Source organism: Canis lupus, chromosome 2, assembly GCF_003254725.2.
Source record: "Canis lupus dingo isolate Sandy chromosome 2, ASM325472v2, whole genome shotgun sequence".
NCBI classification, from domain to species: domain Eukaryota; kingdom Metazoa; phylum Chordata; class Mammalia; order Carnivora; family Canidae; genus Canis; species Canis lupus.
Window position 1 is genome coordinate 40,016,563 of NC_064244.1, and position 19,372 is coordinate 40,035,934.

Below are 19,372 nucleotides of genomic sequence, written 5' to 3' on the forward strand. Positions count from 1 at the left end.
TACTGTATTTATGCATTGTATTGTAAAATTCAGTATACTACGGAGCAGATAGGAGCCTAGGCTCTAGAATCTAACAGTCTGGGTACAAAAACCCTGATCTACCACATATTAGCCTGTGGCTTTGGATAAGTTACATACCATCCTGTAGTTACTGCATCTGTAAAATGAGGACAATCAACAAGTATTTATATCATAATGTTTTTCTGAGATTTGTATGATTTGTATGAGGTAGTGACTATTAAGTATTAGCACGGAGTCTGGCAAATAACAAGCCACCACCAACGCTAGCTATGTGGTAGGCAAAAATGATTCAATCAGCATGGAACTATTAATGCCTTTATGTGACTGTTGCTGTGGTAAGTGCAGTGGGGGGATACAGAAGAAATACTGTTAAGTCTCATTCACTGAATACCGACAGGCATTTTTACAGAATTGCAAAAAAATTTTTTCAACCTTCATAAGAATATTGATACATTATTATTGGAAAAGGAGATATACCAGTTCAGTAAACCAAAGGTCACCCAGCAAGTAATGATCAGTGTGAGACTGGAACTCAGGTTCATCTGATGTTGGAGCCCATTCTTCCTATTTTATTACTAAGAGTCCATATAAACATTTATTCATTCACCCATCATTCAATCAACAAGTATCTATTACATGCATACTAAATGCTAGAAACTGTCCTAGGTGGTGGAGATACAGGAGTGAACAAAAGAGAGAGAGCCTCTGCTTTCATGCAGCTTACATTCTATAGGGCAAAAAGAAGGGCAACAAGTAAATAAATAGTTATTTAACATGTTCAGTGAGATAAGGGCTAAAGTGGTAAAGGTAACCGGGGAGCATGTGCATGGGGGGGGTGGACCGCAGGGATAGAGACAGAGAGAGGGAAAGAGAGATCTTAGGAAGGCCAGGAAAGGCCTCTCTGGTGAGGAAACATTTGAGTGAAAGAAGTGATAAGACATGATTGGATTCTGGATATTTTTAGAGGTTAGGCTCAGAGGATTCACTGTAAAAGTAGAAGGATATGAGACAACAACAGAAATGAATGACTCTAAGGTTTCTGGCTGGAGTAACTAGGAGACTGGAGTTCTCGTTCATGGAGCTGGAGAAGCAGCTGGACAAGCTGGAAAGTTACCTTTCTCAAAGGGAATGAGAAGTTGGGTTTTAAGACTTCTAATGCATCTCTGCGAGAATGCTGGGTAGGCAGTTTGATGTGCAGGTCTGCATATGGGGTGAAGAGGTTGGAAATGGGGATACAGGTTGAAGAGACAATGTCCAATACCATGGGGCTGGCTAAAGCCATCAGGACTGAGCACAGGGTAAGGGAGAGGCCTGAGGCCTGGGCTTGCATGTTTATAGTTCAGGAGTCTGAGAAAGACAGGCCATGGTGGGAGAAGGAAACAGAGAGGAACTGTGGGCCTTGAGGCCAAGACAAAGAACTCTTTCGAGAAGGAAGGAGTGGCCACCAGTGCCAAAGGTGCTTTAGAGCTGCAACAGGAGGAAGCTGGCAGAAATTGATGGGACAGATCAGTGAGGGGGCTGCTGATGACTCTCATAAGAGCAACTTTGGTGGAGGGACAGAAAAAGAGGTGGTAACTGCATACAGATGACTCTTTCAAGGCATTTTTCTGCAAAGAGAAGCAGGGAATGGGCAGTAGCTGGAGGTGGATACAGGGTGGTGAGATGAGTATCTAACATGGGGTGATGGACAGCATGTTGGTGGACCACACCAGTGATCCTGTAGAGATGAAAGATGTGGTGATGACACACAGAGAGCAGACAAGTGCAGGAGTGAAGGGCTTGAGTGGAAATCAGGGGGGGGATCCAGCTTCCAAGTAGAGGGTTGGCCTTGGATGAAAGCAGGGACAATACATCTATGGTAGAGAATAATTTTTAAAAATTTCTCTTTTAATCTAAAAACAACGTCAAGCAGTGTAAGGTTCTGTCTCACTTAATCCTTACAACAACCTGGTCAGGTGGCATAATATTATTTCCATGTTACAGAGAATCACAATGCGCATTTGGGAAAAGCTTTAAATGTAGGTGAGAAAATGAACAGTCAGGGAAAGCTGTGAGTGGAAGTGCGTTTGACGTGGGCCTAAAGAGTAGGTTGGTTCTACATATATGGAAGGGGCTAAGAAGAGAATTCCAAAAATATGAAAAACAAGAATTCCATAAATACGTAAAAAGGCACAAAAAAGACGAATGGATCTTTTCGTAGCGGGTACCTTGGAACCAGCCTGTGTGGGTTCTAATCCTAACCCTTGCACTTAACAGCTGTTTGACCTTAGGCAAGTTACGTAACTTCTCTGTGTCTTAGTTTCTTCATTTATAAAATGAAGATAAAAACAGTACTTATCTCAGGGGATTGTGGTGAGGGATACACACACCCGTCCCCACATCCATACATGTGGGTATGTTGGAATTATGCCCGATAAATAATAAGCATTGTATGTTTTAGTCATTATTTTATCATTATTTGACAAAGAGTTAGAAAAGTGTGTATTTTTTCCCTCTGTACATGGGTGCAGACTTCTAGCAAGCCTACTTTTGGGGTCACTGGAAGGTATTTTGCTTCTGGGTTCCTCCTCATGAAGGAGAATCACTGGTACATAGGCACATTTGTCACTCACACATTCAGTGTTTTATTTAGGAAGCATTTCTTGACCACCTACTCGCACGCCAGCTCTGGGCTAACCAGGACGCGTTGACTAATGACAAATGAAAGAACCCCCGTGCTCGAGCCACTCTGGGCCACCAGGACACAGGCACATAAACAGACCATTTCCACATAAGCTGACGGCTGTTCTCACACAGGTAACTCGGGAGGAAATGTGTTGTGTGCAGATAAGAGCACTGATTGCCGATTCCAGTAGTCAGGACTTGAGTCTTAGCTCTGTGGCTTTAGTAAGTGTGGCTCTGGGCAAGGCAGGGATGTGTCAGTCTCCTCATCTATTACATGGAGAGAACAGCACCTGATGGGAGATCATCTGAGCAGCAAAAGAGATTATACTGGCCCGGCCTGGAGCACATGGCCAGGGATTGTTGTGGTGCTGCTCGGCTTCTCCTTCTCGTGCCTTCTTCCCACAACTGTTGTGGTTTGCGTGACTCATAACAAGTCCTTCTTTGGAGCTGTTGAGGAAGTCTTCCTGGGAAGCCTCGACTTGACCTGACTTTTCAGAGATGAGCAAGGGTTTGCAACATGGAAACGTGACAGAGACCACGCAGGGAAAAGAAATGGTGTGGGGCAAGGCACATGACCCATGTCCCTTCAGGAGGAGACAGTGTCTCTACTCATCTGTTCAAGAGCCCAGAAAAGACCCTCCCATGTTGGGTGCCTAATTAGGTCCACTGGAAAATATCAGGCAAGTTTCCTCATACCTCACTGGCTCTCTTATCCCTGTGTGTCTCCCCTTCCTCTCTGTCCTGTCTGGAATGGTTTCTTTTTGCTTGTGATTGAGATTCCGCGCCTCTAATCCTGGAATCATTTTGCTGAACGAATCCTTCCCCACTGTGGTGGAGGGAGTTATGTGTCCTTTTAATGAGGTCCACAGAGAAGGGAAGACAATCCAACTGTCCTCTCAAAGCCCTGTTCGTGCACCAGCATTATTTAGGTGACCTTTTTCCCCTTTGTATCTCCTAATTTCAAGTTAAAACCAGTCCTCTCACGGCTGGCCACGAGAAGCTCCCCAACCCACAATGGTTAAAACAGCTTGCATTTTTGTAGCAGCAAATGCTTTGCCGAACCGTTTTGCCTGTGTTTTAAAAACATGTCTACACAACAGCCTTGGTGTTTGTCATAGTTACATTCAATAAAAATTTGTTGAGTGCCTATTAAGCGCTTGGTATTGTTCTAGTGCTGGGGGTCTAACAGAGGGCAAAATGACATGTGGGTCCTGCTCCCATGAAGCTTTTGGTCTAGCAGGGAGACAGGCATTCACAAAACAGGCACAGCAGGCCATTCGTGATGACAGACTATGACAGGTACTCTGAAGCACCCCAGCTCTCTAAGAGCTATGACCATGATCACCTGAGGGCCAGAGATGGCTTCTCAGCTTGAGCTGAGAGTCCAAGGCCAGAATTAACAAGGAACGGGGCTAAGTGGAGAAAGGGGCTTCCCAAAAGTCTGTGGTGGAAGGGAGATTCCTGAGGAACCAAGAAAGGCCGGTGTGGCTGGAGACCAGGCAAGATGTTCCATGCTCAGGGTCAGACAGGAAAGTCAGGCAGGGGTTAGAACACACAGGGCCTGCTAGTCCCTGCAAAGCCAACGAGAGGTTTTCAACACAAGCATGTTTGTGTTTCAGGGCATTTGAGGGAGGCGATATGATCATATTTTTTTTAAAAAATATTTTGACTGAAATAGGAAGAACCAAACCTCGATCTGATGTATAAAGAAACAGTCTTGAAGGTTGAAAGTGAAAGAAGGAAAGAAAAAGAACGGTTATTTGTGGACCACATATTGTTGATTTACCCCACCTGTGAATGTGTTACTACATCACGTGCTTAGATAATGTCTGGGACACAGTAAGTACAACACAAGCAAAGGCCACTGATTATTATTATTATTATTGCTACTACTATGATTATCACCCTGTGTGTGGCATTCTGCGTGTATTTCTTTGCAGCTACCCTATATATCATCATCCATGTTTTACAAATGAGGAAACTAAGATTCTAAGAGGTTAAATAACTACCCAACATCCCCCAGTTGGCAAGTGGCCGAGCTAAAATTCAAAGCCCATGATCTTCCTGTGTTGAGAAAACAATGTCAAGACAAGCTGGGAGGAAAACCTGTCTTAAGTAGAATGGTTCCATTCTCTAAGAAGCCCAGCAATTGTTGCAGCTTCTTTTCTTTTTTAAAGATTTTATTCATTTATTATTTTAGAGAGAGAGCGAGCATGCAAGCAGGAGGAGAAACAGAAGGAGAGGGAAAGAATCTCAAGCATACTCCACACTGAGTGTGGAGCCCAATATGAGGCTCGATCACACCACCCATAAGATTGTGACCTCAGTCGAAATCAAGAGTTGGACACTCAACCAACTGAGCCACCCAGGCGCCCCAGCAATTGTTGAAGCTTCCAAAGTTGTTCTCAAATTACTCTTAAAGGGATGGTTTGGGTATTTTGACTTAATTGATTTTCACAGGGATATATAGAGAGAATTATTCATTCTCTGCCTCTTCAATTAAATAAAATAGGAAGTTCACAGCCATAACTTTTCTAGAAACTCAAGCTCAGATTCGTTCTCACATACATTTCTCCCCAGACAAACTCTAAATAAGTGTAACTAGTTCCGAGTGACACTGTGATGTATTTGAGGAAACTATTCACTACTGAAGATAATGTAATGAAAAAAGAAAACTTGACTATCTAAGAAAGTACATGGGACTCCAAGATGCACAGCACATACCATGTACCAAGGTTCCTAAAGAAATGGAATGATCATATTGAATTCTCAACATCCTGGGAATAAGACTTTATTTCCATCTTATAGATAAAATAGAGCATAGAGCAACTAAGTGACTTGGCTTTGATTGTTTGGTATTTAACTCATGCCTTCCCCACTCAGCTCCAGTGCCTGACTCACGAAGTTAATGTTTGCCACATGCTATTATCCCTACCTATTCTCTATTAGTCTAACAACGGATTGAAAGACAAGTCTCCTCACCTCCCCGACCCCCTAATCTGGTGACAGTTGGTGAATTATAGATAGTTTTGATAGGAATAAAACACAATTTCCATCTTGATGGAATACAACAGTTAAAATTGGTCTAAAAGAAAAAACAGCTCAAGAAAGCTCTTGGTGGTGGCAGTTTGTCCATATGAGGTAAGATCTTTAGTTTCATATACAAAACAGCAACTGAATAGACCAAGTTTTTGGGTTTTCAAAGTCTAAGCTAGGAGGAGAGAACAGAGGATCAATCAGAAATAGAAAAGTCATCTAGGCATCTTCCTATATGAGTTTAGGTCTTTCGTATATGGAAGGTTCCCCTGGAGATTTCTATCCATGCCATCCCCATCCTTCCCCAGTATATACAGAGGTTTTACTAAATTTCCCTCCATAAGAGGAAAGACTTCTCAGTGGGTCATCTCCTTTAGCCACCAATAAAATTTGTAAGGGAACTATCTGATTGAAAAAAACAAATCTGTAAGATACCACGATCTACGAAACATGCCATCCTTGGTCTCAATTCAAGGGTGATCCCAAACTTCTACTGGCTTTTCCTGGAGGTAATGACTGTAAATCACTTTATAGTAGAATGAGTCCTTCTCTCATTTTACACACACACACACCACACACACACACACACACACACACACGCTCCTACCCAGAGGATGAGAAACAAGGCTGGGTGTTCAGAATGGGCTGCTCCCCAGCTCCATCCCAGACAGTGTGGCTGCACAGAGGTGTGGTGACAGCACGGGACCATCCCCAGCCCTCCCCAGTCGGCGCTGCTCCTAGGACACCCCTCAGGCTGCCAAGCAGCCAGCCAGCTGCTTTTCTTGAAACTGCTCTTTTCCCAGGACGTGGCACATCAAAAGAAACAGGCAAATGACACGCAGGATACGCACCACCAGCTACGAGCTCCAGAAGTGTGGAAACCTGCAGTGCTTAGATGGAGGCAGACCGTCAGATGTTGACACGGGACACACAGGTGCACAGAGAAGTGCCCACGCGCACACGCACACGGATGCACAGCGGCCTAGGGTAGGAGGTCGCGCAGCAGGTCCCCCAAGCACCGGGAGCTGGGCACTGTGTGCACCAGGCTCAGCTCACCCTTGCCGTAAGGCACCAGCTTAGGACCCCCACGAACCCCATTCCCAGCAAGTGCTCAAAGTCAGCTGCGGCTTCCCGCTCGGCAGGCAGCGTGGGGACAGACTGGGAGCCGAGCAGCCCCACGCGCCCCACCGCCAGGGAGCCCACTCATTCTATCCGGCTAATTGCTATCTTGGGCATGCACCAAGTTACTAAACAGACAATGACAAAAACAGAGAGCCTGGACAAATCTATGTGGCAGCACCTACTGAAAATTTTCTTCCTTACCAGGAGTTCTAATTACTTGTTTGCTCGTGAAGTAGAATAAGGGAACCTGGCAAAATATTTCTGATTTCTTTCTTTCTTTCTTTCTTTCTTTCTTTTTTTTTTTTTTTTCCGACTCGGCTCTATCGGCTCTGAGATCACCTTTGCAAGATTATCCTGCTCTTTAGCAAATACTTCCCTTTGCTTACAGAAGCCGGACTGATTTTAGAAGCAGATCTAAGTCTGTTGGATCCAAGCCTTTGCCAGCAACGACAGTCATCTGGTGGCTACGGAGAGCCGTATCAGCAGAGCCTGTGGGAAGTCACACACCAGCCCACTTTTTCCCACCCACCCAGACACTCTCCCTCTCTGGTCTGTACCTTCCGTGTGGCAGCTGGAAGAGAGGATGGTATTCGGAGGTCTGAAGATGTAAGGCAGGTAACGAGAGAAGCATTTCATCTTCCAACAAAAATAAAAAATAAAAACCTAAATAAAAAACCAGTCTCCTGAATCCATGAGGATTCTCTTGGCCTTGAGAGCTGGCTACATCACCAATATGTTTATGTAGGTTCTCCCCTGGATCTGCAAAGCTGGGAAGCCCGAGGAATAACTGGAGATGGGTCCCATTTTGCCATCAGCGCCAGGAAGCACTGCCTTACATTTCTGCATGCAGCTCAAACTCAGAAGCCCCCAAGCAAGCCGGGATATAGCCTCTTCATTGGCTGCAGCTTCTCGAGCAGGATTTGCTGAGTAAGTCAGCCCTGCCTGTAAACACACGCTGAAATGCCCTGCCTGAAACCTCTACCTTTTCCCGTGTGGTCAGTTTCTCCTCCAGCAATAGAAATCCAGCAGGATAGGGGAGCACTGAGGATAAGTGACCATCTCTTATTTAGCTGGAAGATCAGATGAAACAAAGGCAGCACAGTGTTCCACCCTGAAGAGAGATGGCTGTTAAAAGAGCCACCCGTAATGCCATGGGTCTCAGGAATATTAAAGTACAGTGCAATGAAATGGGTCTCTGTCCTTGCTTCATCTAGATTTAGCTCTATGTTTTTTAAATACTAAAGCCCAAACAATAGGACCATTTATCATTTAGGTGAAGCTCAAAGCTGGGGTGAGTAGTCGGTGACAGAGGGCTAACACAGACAGATTCTGTGCTCCACTACAGCCTTTTTTTTTTTCTGCTAGCCGTCACACCAAGGCAGCAACCTGGTTCTGAGTTATTTGCAGGACAAATTTAAAGCCACAACACAAGAACGGAGGCCAAACCCAAGGAAACGGACCCTTTACCACTTGGTGTACCCTGGTGGCATGGAAAAAGTAAGTTGATCTAAGAATTTGATGACTTTACCAAAACACTCAGATTTCACAAGAGAGGGAATGAGAATATCCCTCATTGAGGCAGGACGAACCACCACATAATTTTGGATGGGGGAATTTGGTTTTGACCCCTGAAATAATAATGATTTTGGGAACTTCATCACTGAAAGGCAAACACGAGCTATCAGTTTGGGATTTTTAAGTTCTGTCAAAGAAACTATTGTCCATGATAGAGAAAAGGTGAATGTCCTTTATGCTGCAATTGGAAGCACAAGGAAATGATTTAATGGTCTATGGAAGAAAACCAATATTCCCCTGAGAGGGAGTTTTAGAAATAAAATTTAACATAAAATTTAAAAACAAGATTTAATATAAAATATAAAATGTCTTGCTCCAATTACACTAAAAAGAATAAAAAATCCAGGAATAACTCTAACCAAAGAGGTAAGAGACTCTGAAAACTATAAGACGATGGTAAAAGACTAAATAAAAGACAAATAAATGGAAGATATGTTGTGCTCATGGATTATAAGAATTAATGTTGTTAAAATGTCCATACTACCCAACGTAATCTACAGGCTTAATGCAATCCCTATCAAAATACCAATAGCATTTTTCACAGAACTAGAACAAATAATCCTAAAATTTATAAAGAACCATGAAAGACCTCAAAGACCCAAAGTAATTTGAGAAAAAACAAAGTTGGAGGTATGGTAATTCCAGATTTTAAGGTATACTATAAAGCTATAGTGATCAAAACATTATGGTGATGTACAAAACTAGACCTATAGATCAATGGAACAGGATAGACAGCCCAGAAATAAACCCATACAGATGGCCAACAGACACATGAAAGGATGCTCGACATCACCGATCATCAGAGATGCAAATCAAAACCATAGTGAGATATGACCTGACACCTGTCCCAGTGGCTGAAAATAAAAAGACAAGAAACAACAAACACTTACAAGATGTGGAATAAAAGGAACCCTTGTGCACTGTTGATAGCAATGGTACAACCATTGTGAAAAACAATAAAGAGTTTCCTCAAAAAATTAAAAATAGAAATGCCATATGATTCAGTAATTCTACTCCTGGGCATTTACCTAAAGAAAATGAACACTAATTCAAAATAATATATGCAAAAAATAAACCCCAACAAAATAATACATGCATCTCTGTTTATTGCAGCACTATTTACAATAACCAAGATATGGAAGCAATCCAAGTGCTCATCAATAGATGAATGGATAAAGTAGACACGAGAGATATAGATATAGATATAGACATATAGATAAAATAAATAGAGATAGATACAGGTAATGGAATATTACTCAGCCATAAAGAAGAATGAGATCTTGCCACGGGCAATAATATGGATGTACCAGAGTGTATAATGCTAGTGAAATAAGTCAGGAAGAGAAAAACAAATATCATATGATTTCACTCATATGTGGAATCTAAAGAACTACTGAACAAATCAAAACAAAATAAAACCAAACAGATTCTTGAATGCAGAGAACAAGTTGTGGTTGTCCATGATGAAGTGGGGGAGGGGGGAGATGGGGAAATAGATAAGGTGGGTTAAGAGGCACAAATTTCTAGTTGTAAAATGAGTAAGTCACAGAGATAAAAAGAATAGCAGAGGAAATATAGTCAATAATATTGTAATAACCTTATATGATGACAGATGGTGACTACATTTATCATGGTGAGCACAATGTATAGAATTGTTGAATCAATATTCTGTGCACCTGAAACTAATATAAATTGTATGTCAATTTATTTCCATTTTTTTAAAATTTATTTCCATTTTTTAAAAAAGTGTGCATTGAAATCTGGTAGAAAATTTTTTAATTTTTTTATTGCTTCTTCTCTTTACAAATATACTTAGCACTGGAGAAACATATTGGGCTGTCTAGGAAAGCAAAAACTTCGAGGCATAAAGTAATTATAGTCTTAGCCCAGGCCGTGATGTATAAATAGACCCTTCCACCAATATGCTTTCTCTCTGACTTTTGGGCCACTGTGAAATGACAACAAACTACTGGCAGATACAGGATGTCTAATCCTTCAAAAATCATATAACCCATGACTTCCTTAGACCTAGACACCAGGCAAGGATGGGCCATCCCAAGTAAGGTGCTGTTTAAACAATGCCTAAATGGTCTGGTTTGGTTGTATGAGTCATCTTAACCTCATGACACAAGAGCATATCCAGAGGTGTCTCCCTGAGAAGTACTGCACGCGTGACCTCTATTCAGTCTGACCCAAATTTGAATCCCTGTGCACTCATTTACCAGTTGGGTAGATATAAACAAACTCTAACACCTGTGAGCCTTCCTTTTCTGTATTAAAATGGGAACAATGACAAGGTTTTCCTTGTGCATTCTCAGGGGGAGTGAGACAATAAGCATATGAAGCACGTAGCTCACTGTAGCCACGTGATCAACTGTTCCTACTGATGGTGCTCTTGCTGTCACTGTGCACCTTCTCTGAGCTTCTATGGCCAGACATGGGCCTGAGAGCAGGGACAGAAGAAGTGTGGTGAGGAGGGTGGTGGCACAACTAGACAGCCAGGGTTTAAGCATGCCTTTAATACTGACTTACTGTGTCATCTTGGGCAATTGACGTCACATCTCTAAGCCTCATTACGTTGTGAATAGGAATAATAACAGAATCTCACAGGATATGATGAGGGCAAAAGAGGATGGTAGATACGAAGGGTTTAGAACAGTGCCTAGCAAAATGTAAGTGCTTCCTAAGTTTAATTGCAGTGTCTAAAGCAGTAATAACAGCCCTGAATCACAGGATCTTATTGCATTTACTTACCCATCTTGTCTATGCAATGAAATTGTAAACTTCCTGAGGGAAATAACAATGTCTAATTCATCTTTGTACCCCAAGTTCCTGGCACAAAGTAAATACTCAGTAACTATTAATTGAATGAGTAAATGAATCAATGGATGGATGGATAGGTGGATGGATAGATGGATAGATAATATATATGGGAGAAAACTTTTGAAAGAGATATTTAAGACTTTTTTTTGTAGAGGTCTTTCACAGCACAAATGAATTTGAGCCCATTATAAAGCCGGAATATATTACTCAGGCAAAGATATTATGGTATTCATAAATAGACATGCTTCCACTTAGCATGATTTAGTCTTAAATAAACGGTAGGCATTTAGTATATATACCTTCTGAGTCAATAGCAGGGACTTAGTAAATACTTCCTGAGTGACAAAACATTCACTGATTATGCTGCCCATAATTAACTTGAAAGAACTAAGCAACCGCCCCACGTCTCCCAGCAAAAAGCCCATCTCCTTCATTAGAATCAAAAGATCAGTGAGGCTGGCACCTAAGTTCCAAACTGCCACTCCAAACCAACCAGTACCTCTTGATCTCAATTGAAAGCATCTTTTCCAATCCTACTTTAAAATTACTGATTTTATGCCAGCGCTGTGTACCCCACCCACCCAGACACAGAATGAGCAAGGGGCAGAAAGAACAAATGTGAAATCTCCTCGATCAGATGATTCTGACACAGTTGGTTTGCACTGCACCATTTGAAGTGTTTCAGTATGCTTATGTATCTCTTTGATTCTCTTTGATTCTCTTTGAATTCTCCAAACCATCCCATTTTACAGAAGGGAAAACAGGCTGAGAGGATATAATAATTTATCCAAAGACAAATAGCCCCCAAGGAGATCTAGCGTTTTTATACCAGCCTCACTTAGTGAACTTGCATATTTCAGAGCCATCAATCTGACTGATACAGATTCTCTGAGGTCGGACAAGGAATCTGCATATTCCACATGCCAAGTGATTCTTGCTTGAGTTTGAGAACCTCCAGAGTGAGGTATTTCATTTCATGCTTTGTCTTGAAACGTAAGGGTTACAGAAACTTTTTCAAATACTCTTGTCCCAAATCATGTATCTCGCTGCTTTGATCCAACATTTTGTTGGCACCCTGATGTTATATTAGGCATTAGTGAGTGATTTGCTGACTCTTGCTCTAAAGGACTGCATTTTCCAGAAAAAAAAAGGACTAATAAACTATTACAATACAACTTCATAGGGGTTATGATGGAAAGAAGGGATCTGAAAAGATTCTTTGGGATTACAGAGCCCCAAAAACCTCAATGTTAGAGATCCCGTTTGGGGCATTAGGCATTATTTACAAAAAGCTCCTGTTAAAAGGCAATTATCTTACTGGGAACCACAGCAAATGAACAGTAAGCAGTCATTAACCCCATAAGTGGAATGCGACTCTGCTATAACAAATGGCATCACAGATAAGAGCAGAGCTACCAAGACAGGAATGGTCTTACTAGGGAGATGGGAGGCTCAAAGGCATTGGCAGAGGTGCCTGGAGGCTCAAAGGCATTGGCAGAGGTGCCAAGAGCATAGAGGGATCTCTGAAAGGGAAACCAGGAGCCCAGGAGGAGGGAGAGAGAAAGGTGACCCATTTTAGGTGCGATGTGAGAAGAGCCCTGGAGTCTGGCGAAACAGAGCCTAGAGATCAGAAATTCCCCAGATGATTTCCACATGCCAGGTTCTGACATCAAATGGCAGAGAAAAAGCAATTAACTGGGAGATTGTTGAGGAGCACTATAGACCAGGGCTGCTCCAAGCTTTTCTTTAGACCACCTCCAGGGAGATCAGAAGTATTCACTTTTGTCTCACAAAGCCCCAGCTGGAGCCCTTGCTTTGGGGCCTCCCTAGAGCCCACTGTGCCTTGCCTATTGCCTACCCCCACTGAGCCCGCCTCTTTGGGGAAAGTTATCCTGATCATGGTCTTTTCATTTGTCCTTCCAACCTCCTCTGGGGGACATTTCAGCGTTAACAGTTTTTCATTTTGCTCAGAAGGAAAGTAAATCCCAAGGAAACAAAAATTAGCTTATTTAAGATGGGTCAGGATGAGCCCGACCAGGTTTGCACTTTCAAGTCAAAGCAAAGCAAATTCCTATTCATTCTACAAGTCTTAAACAAAATGTCACATCTTCAGGGAGAGGTTTCTTAATGCCTCAGGCTGGGCCAAACCCTTTTGCTACAAACTCTCAAATACCATCATTTCCCTTCAAAGCACTTATTCATTACTGAACATATTTATTGAGCATCTACGTATATCAGACATCGTACATGGTACTGAAGAATCAATAGTAAACAAGACAGATTCAAGATGCCTGCCCTTTTCTTCAGGGGCAATTATAACTCCTAACATACAGGGTTGTGGCGAAAATTTGATGAGATAATTCATTAGAGTGTTTAGAATTCTGTGTGGCATGAAGTACTGTTCGATTACTTTGGTAATTGCTGCTAAGTGTCTAATTCCCTTGCCAGACTCCAAGTGGCAGGAGGGTAGAATTTTGACTTTTCTCTGCTGAATCCTGAGTGTGGGGCTCACTGCCTAGTGCATAATAGGAATTCGATAAGTTTGTGCTGGATGGAATTGATTTGGACTAAAACAGACAGAATTGTGACATACTTTTCATCCTCTCCCCCATATTCTCCAGCCAGTATGTGGCATTCACAACTTGGTACATTCTGATTTGGAAGAGGAACCTCTGTTTGGTAAGTTCCTTCATCCATTTATATAACATTTTTAGCAGCTATTAAACACTAGGCATGCTTCTAGATGTTGGAGATACAATAGTAAATAATACATTGAGGTTTAGCATGTTGAGGTTATATTCTAGAAGATGGAGATAGACAATAAGCAGGTAAACATCATATCCACAAAGTTATTTCAGATTGTGAAAAGGAATGATCTAGGAATTTATCCAAAGAAAACAAAAACACTAACTCAAAAAGATATATGCATCTCCATATTCATTTGCAGCATTACGTATAGTACCCAAGATAGGGGAAACACCTTATGTGTCAATTGGTGGAGGAATGGATACACATAATGAGTACATTATATATATATATTCAGCCATAAAAAAGTAGGAAACCTTACCATTTGCAGCAACATGAATGGACCTTGAAGATATAATGCTAAGTGAAATAAGACAGACAAGTACCATATGATCTCACTTATATGTGGATTCAAACAAAACAAAACAAGCAAACCCCCTTCCCCAGCTCAGATACAGAGAACAGACTGGTGGTTGCCAGAGACCAGGTGGGTGAAGTATGGGCAACATGGGTGAAGGGGGTCAAAATGTACAGACTTACAGATATAAAATAAATAAGTCATGGGGATATGATGCACAGCCTGGAGACTACATTTAATAATACTGTATTGTATATTTTAAAGTTGCTAAGAAAGTGGCTCTTAAAAGTACTCATGATAAGGAAAAATGCTGTAATTTTGTATGGTGATGAATGTTCACTAGACTCACTGTGGTGGTCATTTCACAGCACATACAAATACCGAATTATTACACTGTGCACCTGAAATTAATATAATGCTACATATTAATCATCCCTCTATTTTTTTAGAAAAGAGGATGAAGGAAATAAAATGGGGGTTGTGGTAGAGAGTGATTGCTTGGCTTAGATGGTCAGGGAGGGCTTCTCTGAGGAGGTGACATTTCAGCTGAGGCCTGAAAGAGAACTTGCTGGCCAAGAAATAGTTTGGGTTCGTTCTCTCACCCAACCCTGCTGTAGCCTGTACATTTTCTTTCAGAGAGGTTGTGTGTTCTACCTTAATTCATTAACAATTTAATTCTTTTAAACTAATAGTTAGCTTTTGTCCGTGTTCAGCGGGGACACAGATTGTGCTGTGTTGCTCACCAATGCATCCCCCAGACTTTCCCTGAGAGGCCAGCAGAGGCTTGATTCACACGGTTGACAGGGAGTCTGGCCCAACAGCTCAGCTGCTTCCCCAGGCGTGTGACTGAATCAAGGAAGAGGTAGGCAGCTACAGATAAGACTAAAGAGGATTTTGAAGATGGGGAACAGGCTCAATGTAGAGCACATGCGAAGGGAAAAATAGAACCTAGCTGGTTACAATGGACGATTTGGCTCTCAATGAAAAGACTATAAGTGAAAAGCATACTAAAGCCAAGCACATTTTCCACCAAATTTTATATACTAGTTCTCACAGTGCCGACCAAAAGTAGACAGCTTCTCCTCATTTATAAAGAGATGTCAGAGCAAGTGGGCTATATTTTTTCATTCTAAGGCATATGAATAGGACTTGATTTTCATGATGAAAACAGCAGTAATAACATCAACCACCAAATCTGAGTTTTTACGAGGTCCAGTCGCTCTGTTAACCACTATGCCTAGGACACCTCATTTAATCCTCTTAAAAAACTTATAAGAAAGTAAATGTTATTATTTTGTTTATACATGAAGAAATTTGCACGGAGATGTCAAATAACTCGCCAAGTGTGAGCAAGTGGAAGAGCTGAGATTCCAGCGCAGACTTCTCACTCCTACCCCCACACTGTCTGGATGCTGCACTGTTTCCTGGGCTGTGTGATCTTGACATTCTCTTCCGTGGAGTCTGGTATAGGACAGGGTGCCTAGAATGACACTCATCTTCTGTGTCTACATATATGGAATTGGTGGGCATTTGATCAGGGCTGGTCAAATTTACTTCTGCTCATTTGGAAGAAAGAGTTTGCTAATGACTAGCCTAGTCATGTGGGGGAACTATAACCAAATCCACACACAACTACTTATCAGTGCCTCCAGAGACTCACTATGCATTGAAGGGTTGCTTTTTCCAAGACACAGTGCCAAGGACCATGGAGGTGGAGGAATGTGTAAGGCAGAGGTGTAAAGGTGATTGGGGAGGTAAGAAATCAGTGAAAAAAATATGAATATATTACCAAGTAGGGAAGGGCCATAGGAGAATAACAGATAAAGTGCAGAACAGGAAAATCTCACATGTAATTGGGACATTGGGTTGGAATCCACGAAGACTTCCTGAAGGTGGTAGCATCTGAGATAGGCTTTGGAGGGCAGGGAAGATTTGAATCGGTTGAGAGGTTAAGTGGGAAGAACATGCTGGCAGGAATTAAAAATTAGAGCAACAGTGTGAAGGTTGGGAATCTCAAGGATTATTTGGGGAATAGTGAGTACTTCTGTTTATTAGTCTATTAATACTGTGAAAGATGGTTTTTAATGCTACTTTGTGAACATGAAAATAGTAATATTATATTTCCTTAAAATCTAGTAAGCTACATAGCTATTTGCAACTCAAATTCACTCTATTTGTGCTAAATTAATGGAATTATGACACATTTTAAACATAAAGCAGATTCCAATTTCACTGTTTGGGCTATATACACTCACTAGCTCTCATTTGGAAATAAGAGACTTCAACCTCTCTATCCAAGCCGGACAAAGAACTGCCCAGTTCCTCAAAAGGACTTGCTTTGTCAGCTTCCCTCCTTCACACCTCTGGGCTTTAATTAAACTATGAACAAATGAAAAGGAATCAATAGGCTAAGAGTATTTTTTAAGGATTTCTGTGGCTATGGTATCTGTGTTGGCCTCCTTCCCCAGTAGGAGGCGACACCAGTTCCTTCTGGACAGAAGAAAACACAAGAGAATTCTAAGGGAACCCAGCATATGGATCCAGGGGGCAAGCTCTTAGCTTTCTGACTCTTTAGTTACCCCCTCAGGCTTAATGTCTTCTGTAGAAAACACTTTAAATGCAAGTTTTCCCTTGATGCTGGAAGGCCCTAATAGTAAATCTTTCGGGAGGGAGCAGGGGAGAAAATGCTCTATCTGGTGTCTATAAGGCATGGGGAAAAGACGCTCGTTCAGCAAAGATGCTCCTCTGGAAGTGCCACACTGTACATGCAGCCTGCACAAGAGTCCTGTGTGTCTTGCAGAGTATTTTAGTTTTTAATTCACATTTCATGTCTTTTAAGAGGCTACGCATTCACCAGTCTCCTGCATCTGGAGAGAGCTACACACTTAAACGTTGCTTTCTGTTTCAATCTATGAGTTTCGCTCTACAGCTGGGTTTATCTACATCAGCACTATTGATGTTTTGGCCTGGATAATTCTTTGTGGAGGGTGGGAGTGGGCCTGGAGGCAGGGGTGGGGTGCGGGCTAGGGGGTGCTCTCCTGGGTACAATAGGATATTTAGCAACAACCCTAGCCTCGAGCCACGAAATGCCTGTAGCACCTCCTCACTTTGGTTGTGACAATCAAAAATATCTCCAGATGTTGTTAAATATCCCCTGGGGTGGGGGCAAGACTGTCTCACACATACACACACATCGAGAATCCTTGCTTTACAGTGACATGGCCTCAGAGAACGGGGCTGGGGCAGTGGCCACGTTCACTATACACAAGGCAACATAGTGTCAGCAAATAATAATTTGAGGGGCAGTCAGCAAACTAAGTGCTTCCATAATTCTTCATGTCTTCGTTTCCTCACCTCACTCTCACACGTCTGCTGTGTAAATCCCATGAAACAATATTTGTAAAAGGGCTTTTGAAAATTTGAAAATAGAATGTGGTTGCCAGTTGGTTTATCTGGGTCTTTAGGCAACCACTGATGCTGCATGTTGGGAAACAACAGCTCTATTCTGCAATTATTTATTTATTTTTAGATTTTTTAAAAATTTAAATTCAATTTAATTAACATATACTATATTATTAGTTTCAGGGGTACAATTTAGTGAGTCATCAATTGCATATGACACCCAGTGTCATATTGCTCTTGCACCAGTTGCTCTTTACACCAAGGGCCCTCCTTAATGCCGCTCACCCAGTTACCCCATCCCCTCACCCTCTCCCTTCCAGCAAGGGGAGGGGTCAAGAGCCTCTTAAAGTTTGCCTCCGTCTCTATTTTCATCTTATTTAATTTTTCCTCCCCTTCTCCTCTGTTCATCTGTTTTGTTTCTTAAATTCCACATATGAATGAAATCATATGGTATTTATCTTTCTCTGACTGGCTTATTTTGCTCAGCATAATACCCTCTAGTTCATTCATATCATTGCAAAAAGCAAGATATTATTCTTTTTGATGGATGAGTAATATCCCATAGTATATATTTAAATTTAAAGGAATCCCATCAACCCAGTTTACAAACAGAGAGTTAAAGGCAACAGTAAAAATATAACACTCTTCCCACTAAAATGAGTATTATTAGAGTCCCCTGTCTTTATGGCCTTTGCTGATCAGAAAGCTGGTGTTAAATTATGCATGCATCCCACGGATTTGTTCAGTAGATATTTATTAAGTGACACTATGTGTCAGGCACTGTGCTGGGCACTAGTGATAGTTATACAACCTGTAGCTGTAGTAGACACATCAGATCTGGCCCCACTTTCATGGAGGTTATAAGCCAGGGGAGAAAACATACAAGGAGTAAAGAAACTATAATGCATTTGGCAAGTGCTATGAAGGGTAACAACCTGGATGTCCTAGAAGGGCCCCCAAGCTTAGAGACAAGGGTTTAGGGAGGCTGGCTTGGGAAAGCAACACCAGAGCTGAGGTCTGAATGATGAGGAGGAGTTTGCAGGGAAAGAGAGAGTGAGCAATGTTTGTGACAAAGGGGAGAGCATGTGTGTAGTGCTGGAGGGGATAGACTATGGCATGGAAGGAAATACAAAGCACAGAGTACATGCAGGCAAGCAGTGAGCCAGGCTGACTGTACCCTAAAAACAATGAAGCCCTTTGAAAGCTTTAGGGAGGCAAGTCACATGTGTGCGCATGAAGAATACTACTATGGCTACAGTGTGATGAATAGAATGGAGGTGGTCAGGACAAGAAGGAAAATGACCAACCAAAGAGGCTGCTTCCACATCCAGAGAAGATAAGATGGCATCCAAAATAGAATAGTGACAATGTGGTCAAAGTCAAGAAATTTGAGAGATTATTTGAAATATTTAGGAGGAAGAATGACATAGGACTTAGGGAAGATGAGCATACAAATTGAGGGAAGCTAGAAAGGCGGGGTCAAGGATGACTCAGATATTTGGGCAGGTTTTTGGAGAAAGTAACTAAAGTTGACTATAGCCATTGCTACTAATAAAAAAAAAAAGAAAGAATGTTTATGAGTTCCTGCTGAGTAGCAGTTCCCTATTGACAAGCACTGTCTCATTC

The 19,372-nt window shown here is 41.9% G+C and overlaps 1 protein-coding gene across 5 annotated transcripts in view; it reads right to left on the reverse strand.

Annotated features, from left to right (window-relative positions):
• The window catches only part of PPP2R2B (protein phosphatase 2 regulatory subunit Bbeta), a 440,017-nt gene that overhangs the window by 405,715 nt on the left and 14,930 nt on the right, over positions 1–19,372 (reverse strand). Inside the window, exon 1 of one of the 5 annotated variants that reach the window (XM_025447675.3) lies at positions 7,401–7,702. The exons of 3 other annotated variants lie outside the window; for them this stretch is intronic. In XM_025447675.3, the coding sequence (XP_025303460.1) occupies positions 7,401–7,474 (74 nt within the window). In that variant the 5' untranslated portion in view covers positions 7,475–7,702. Of the gene's footprint in view, positions 1–7,400; positions 7,703–19,372 lie in introns of those variants that run through there. One more of the 5 variants, XM_025447682.3, reaches the window with a different exon arrangement.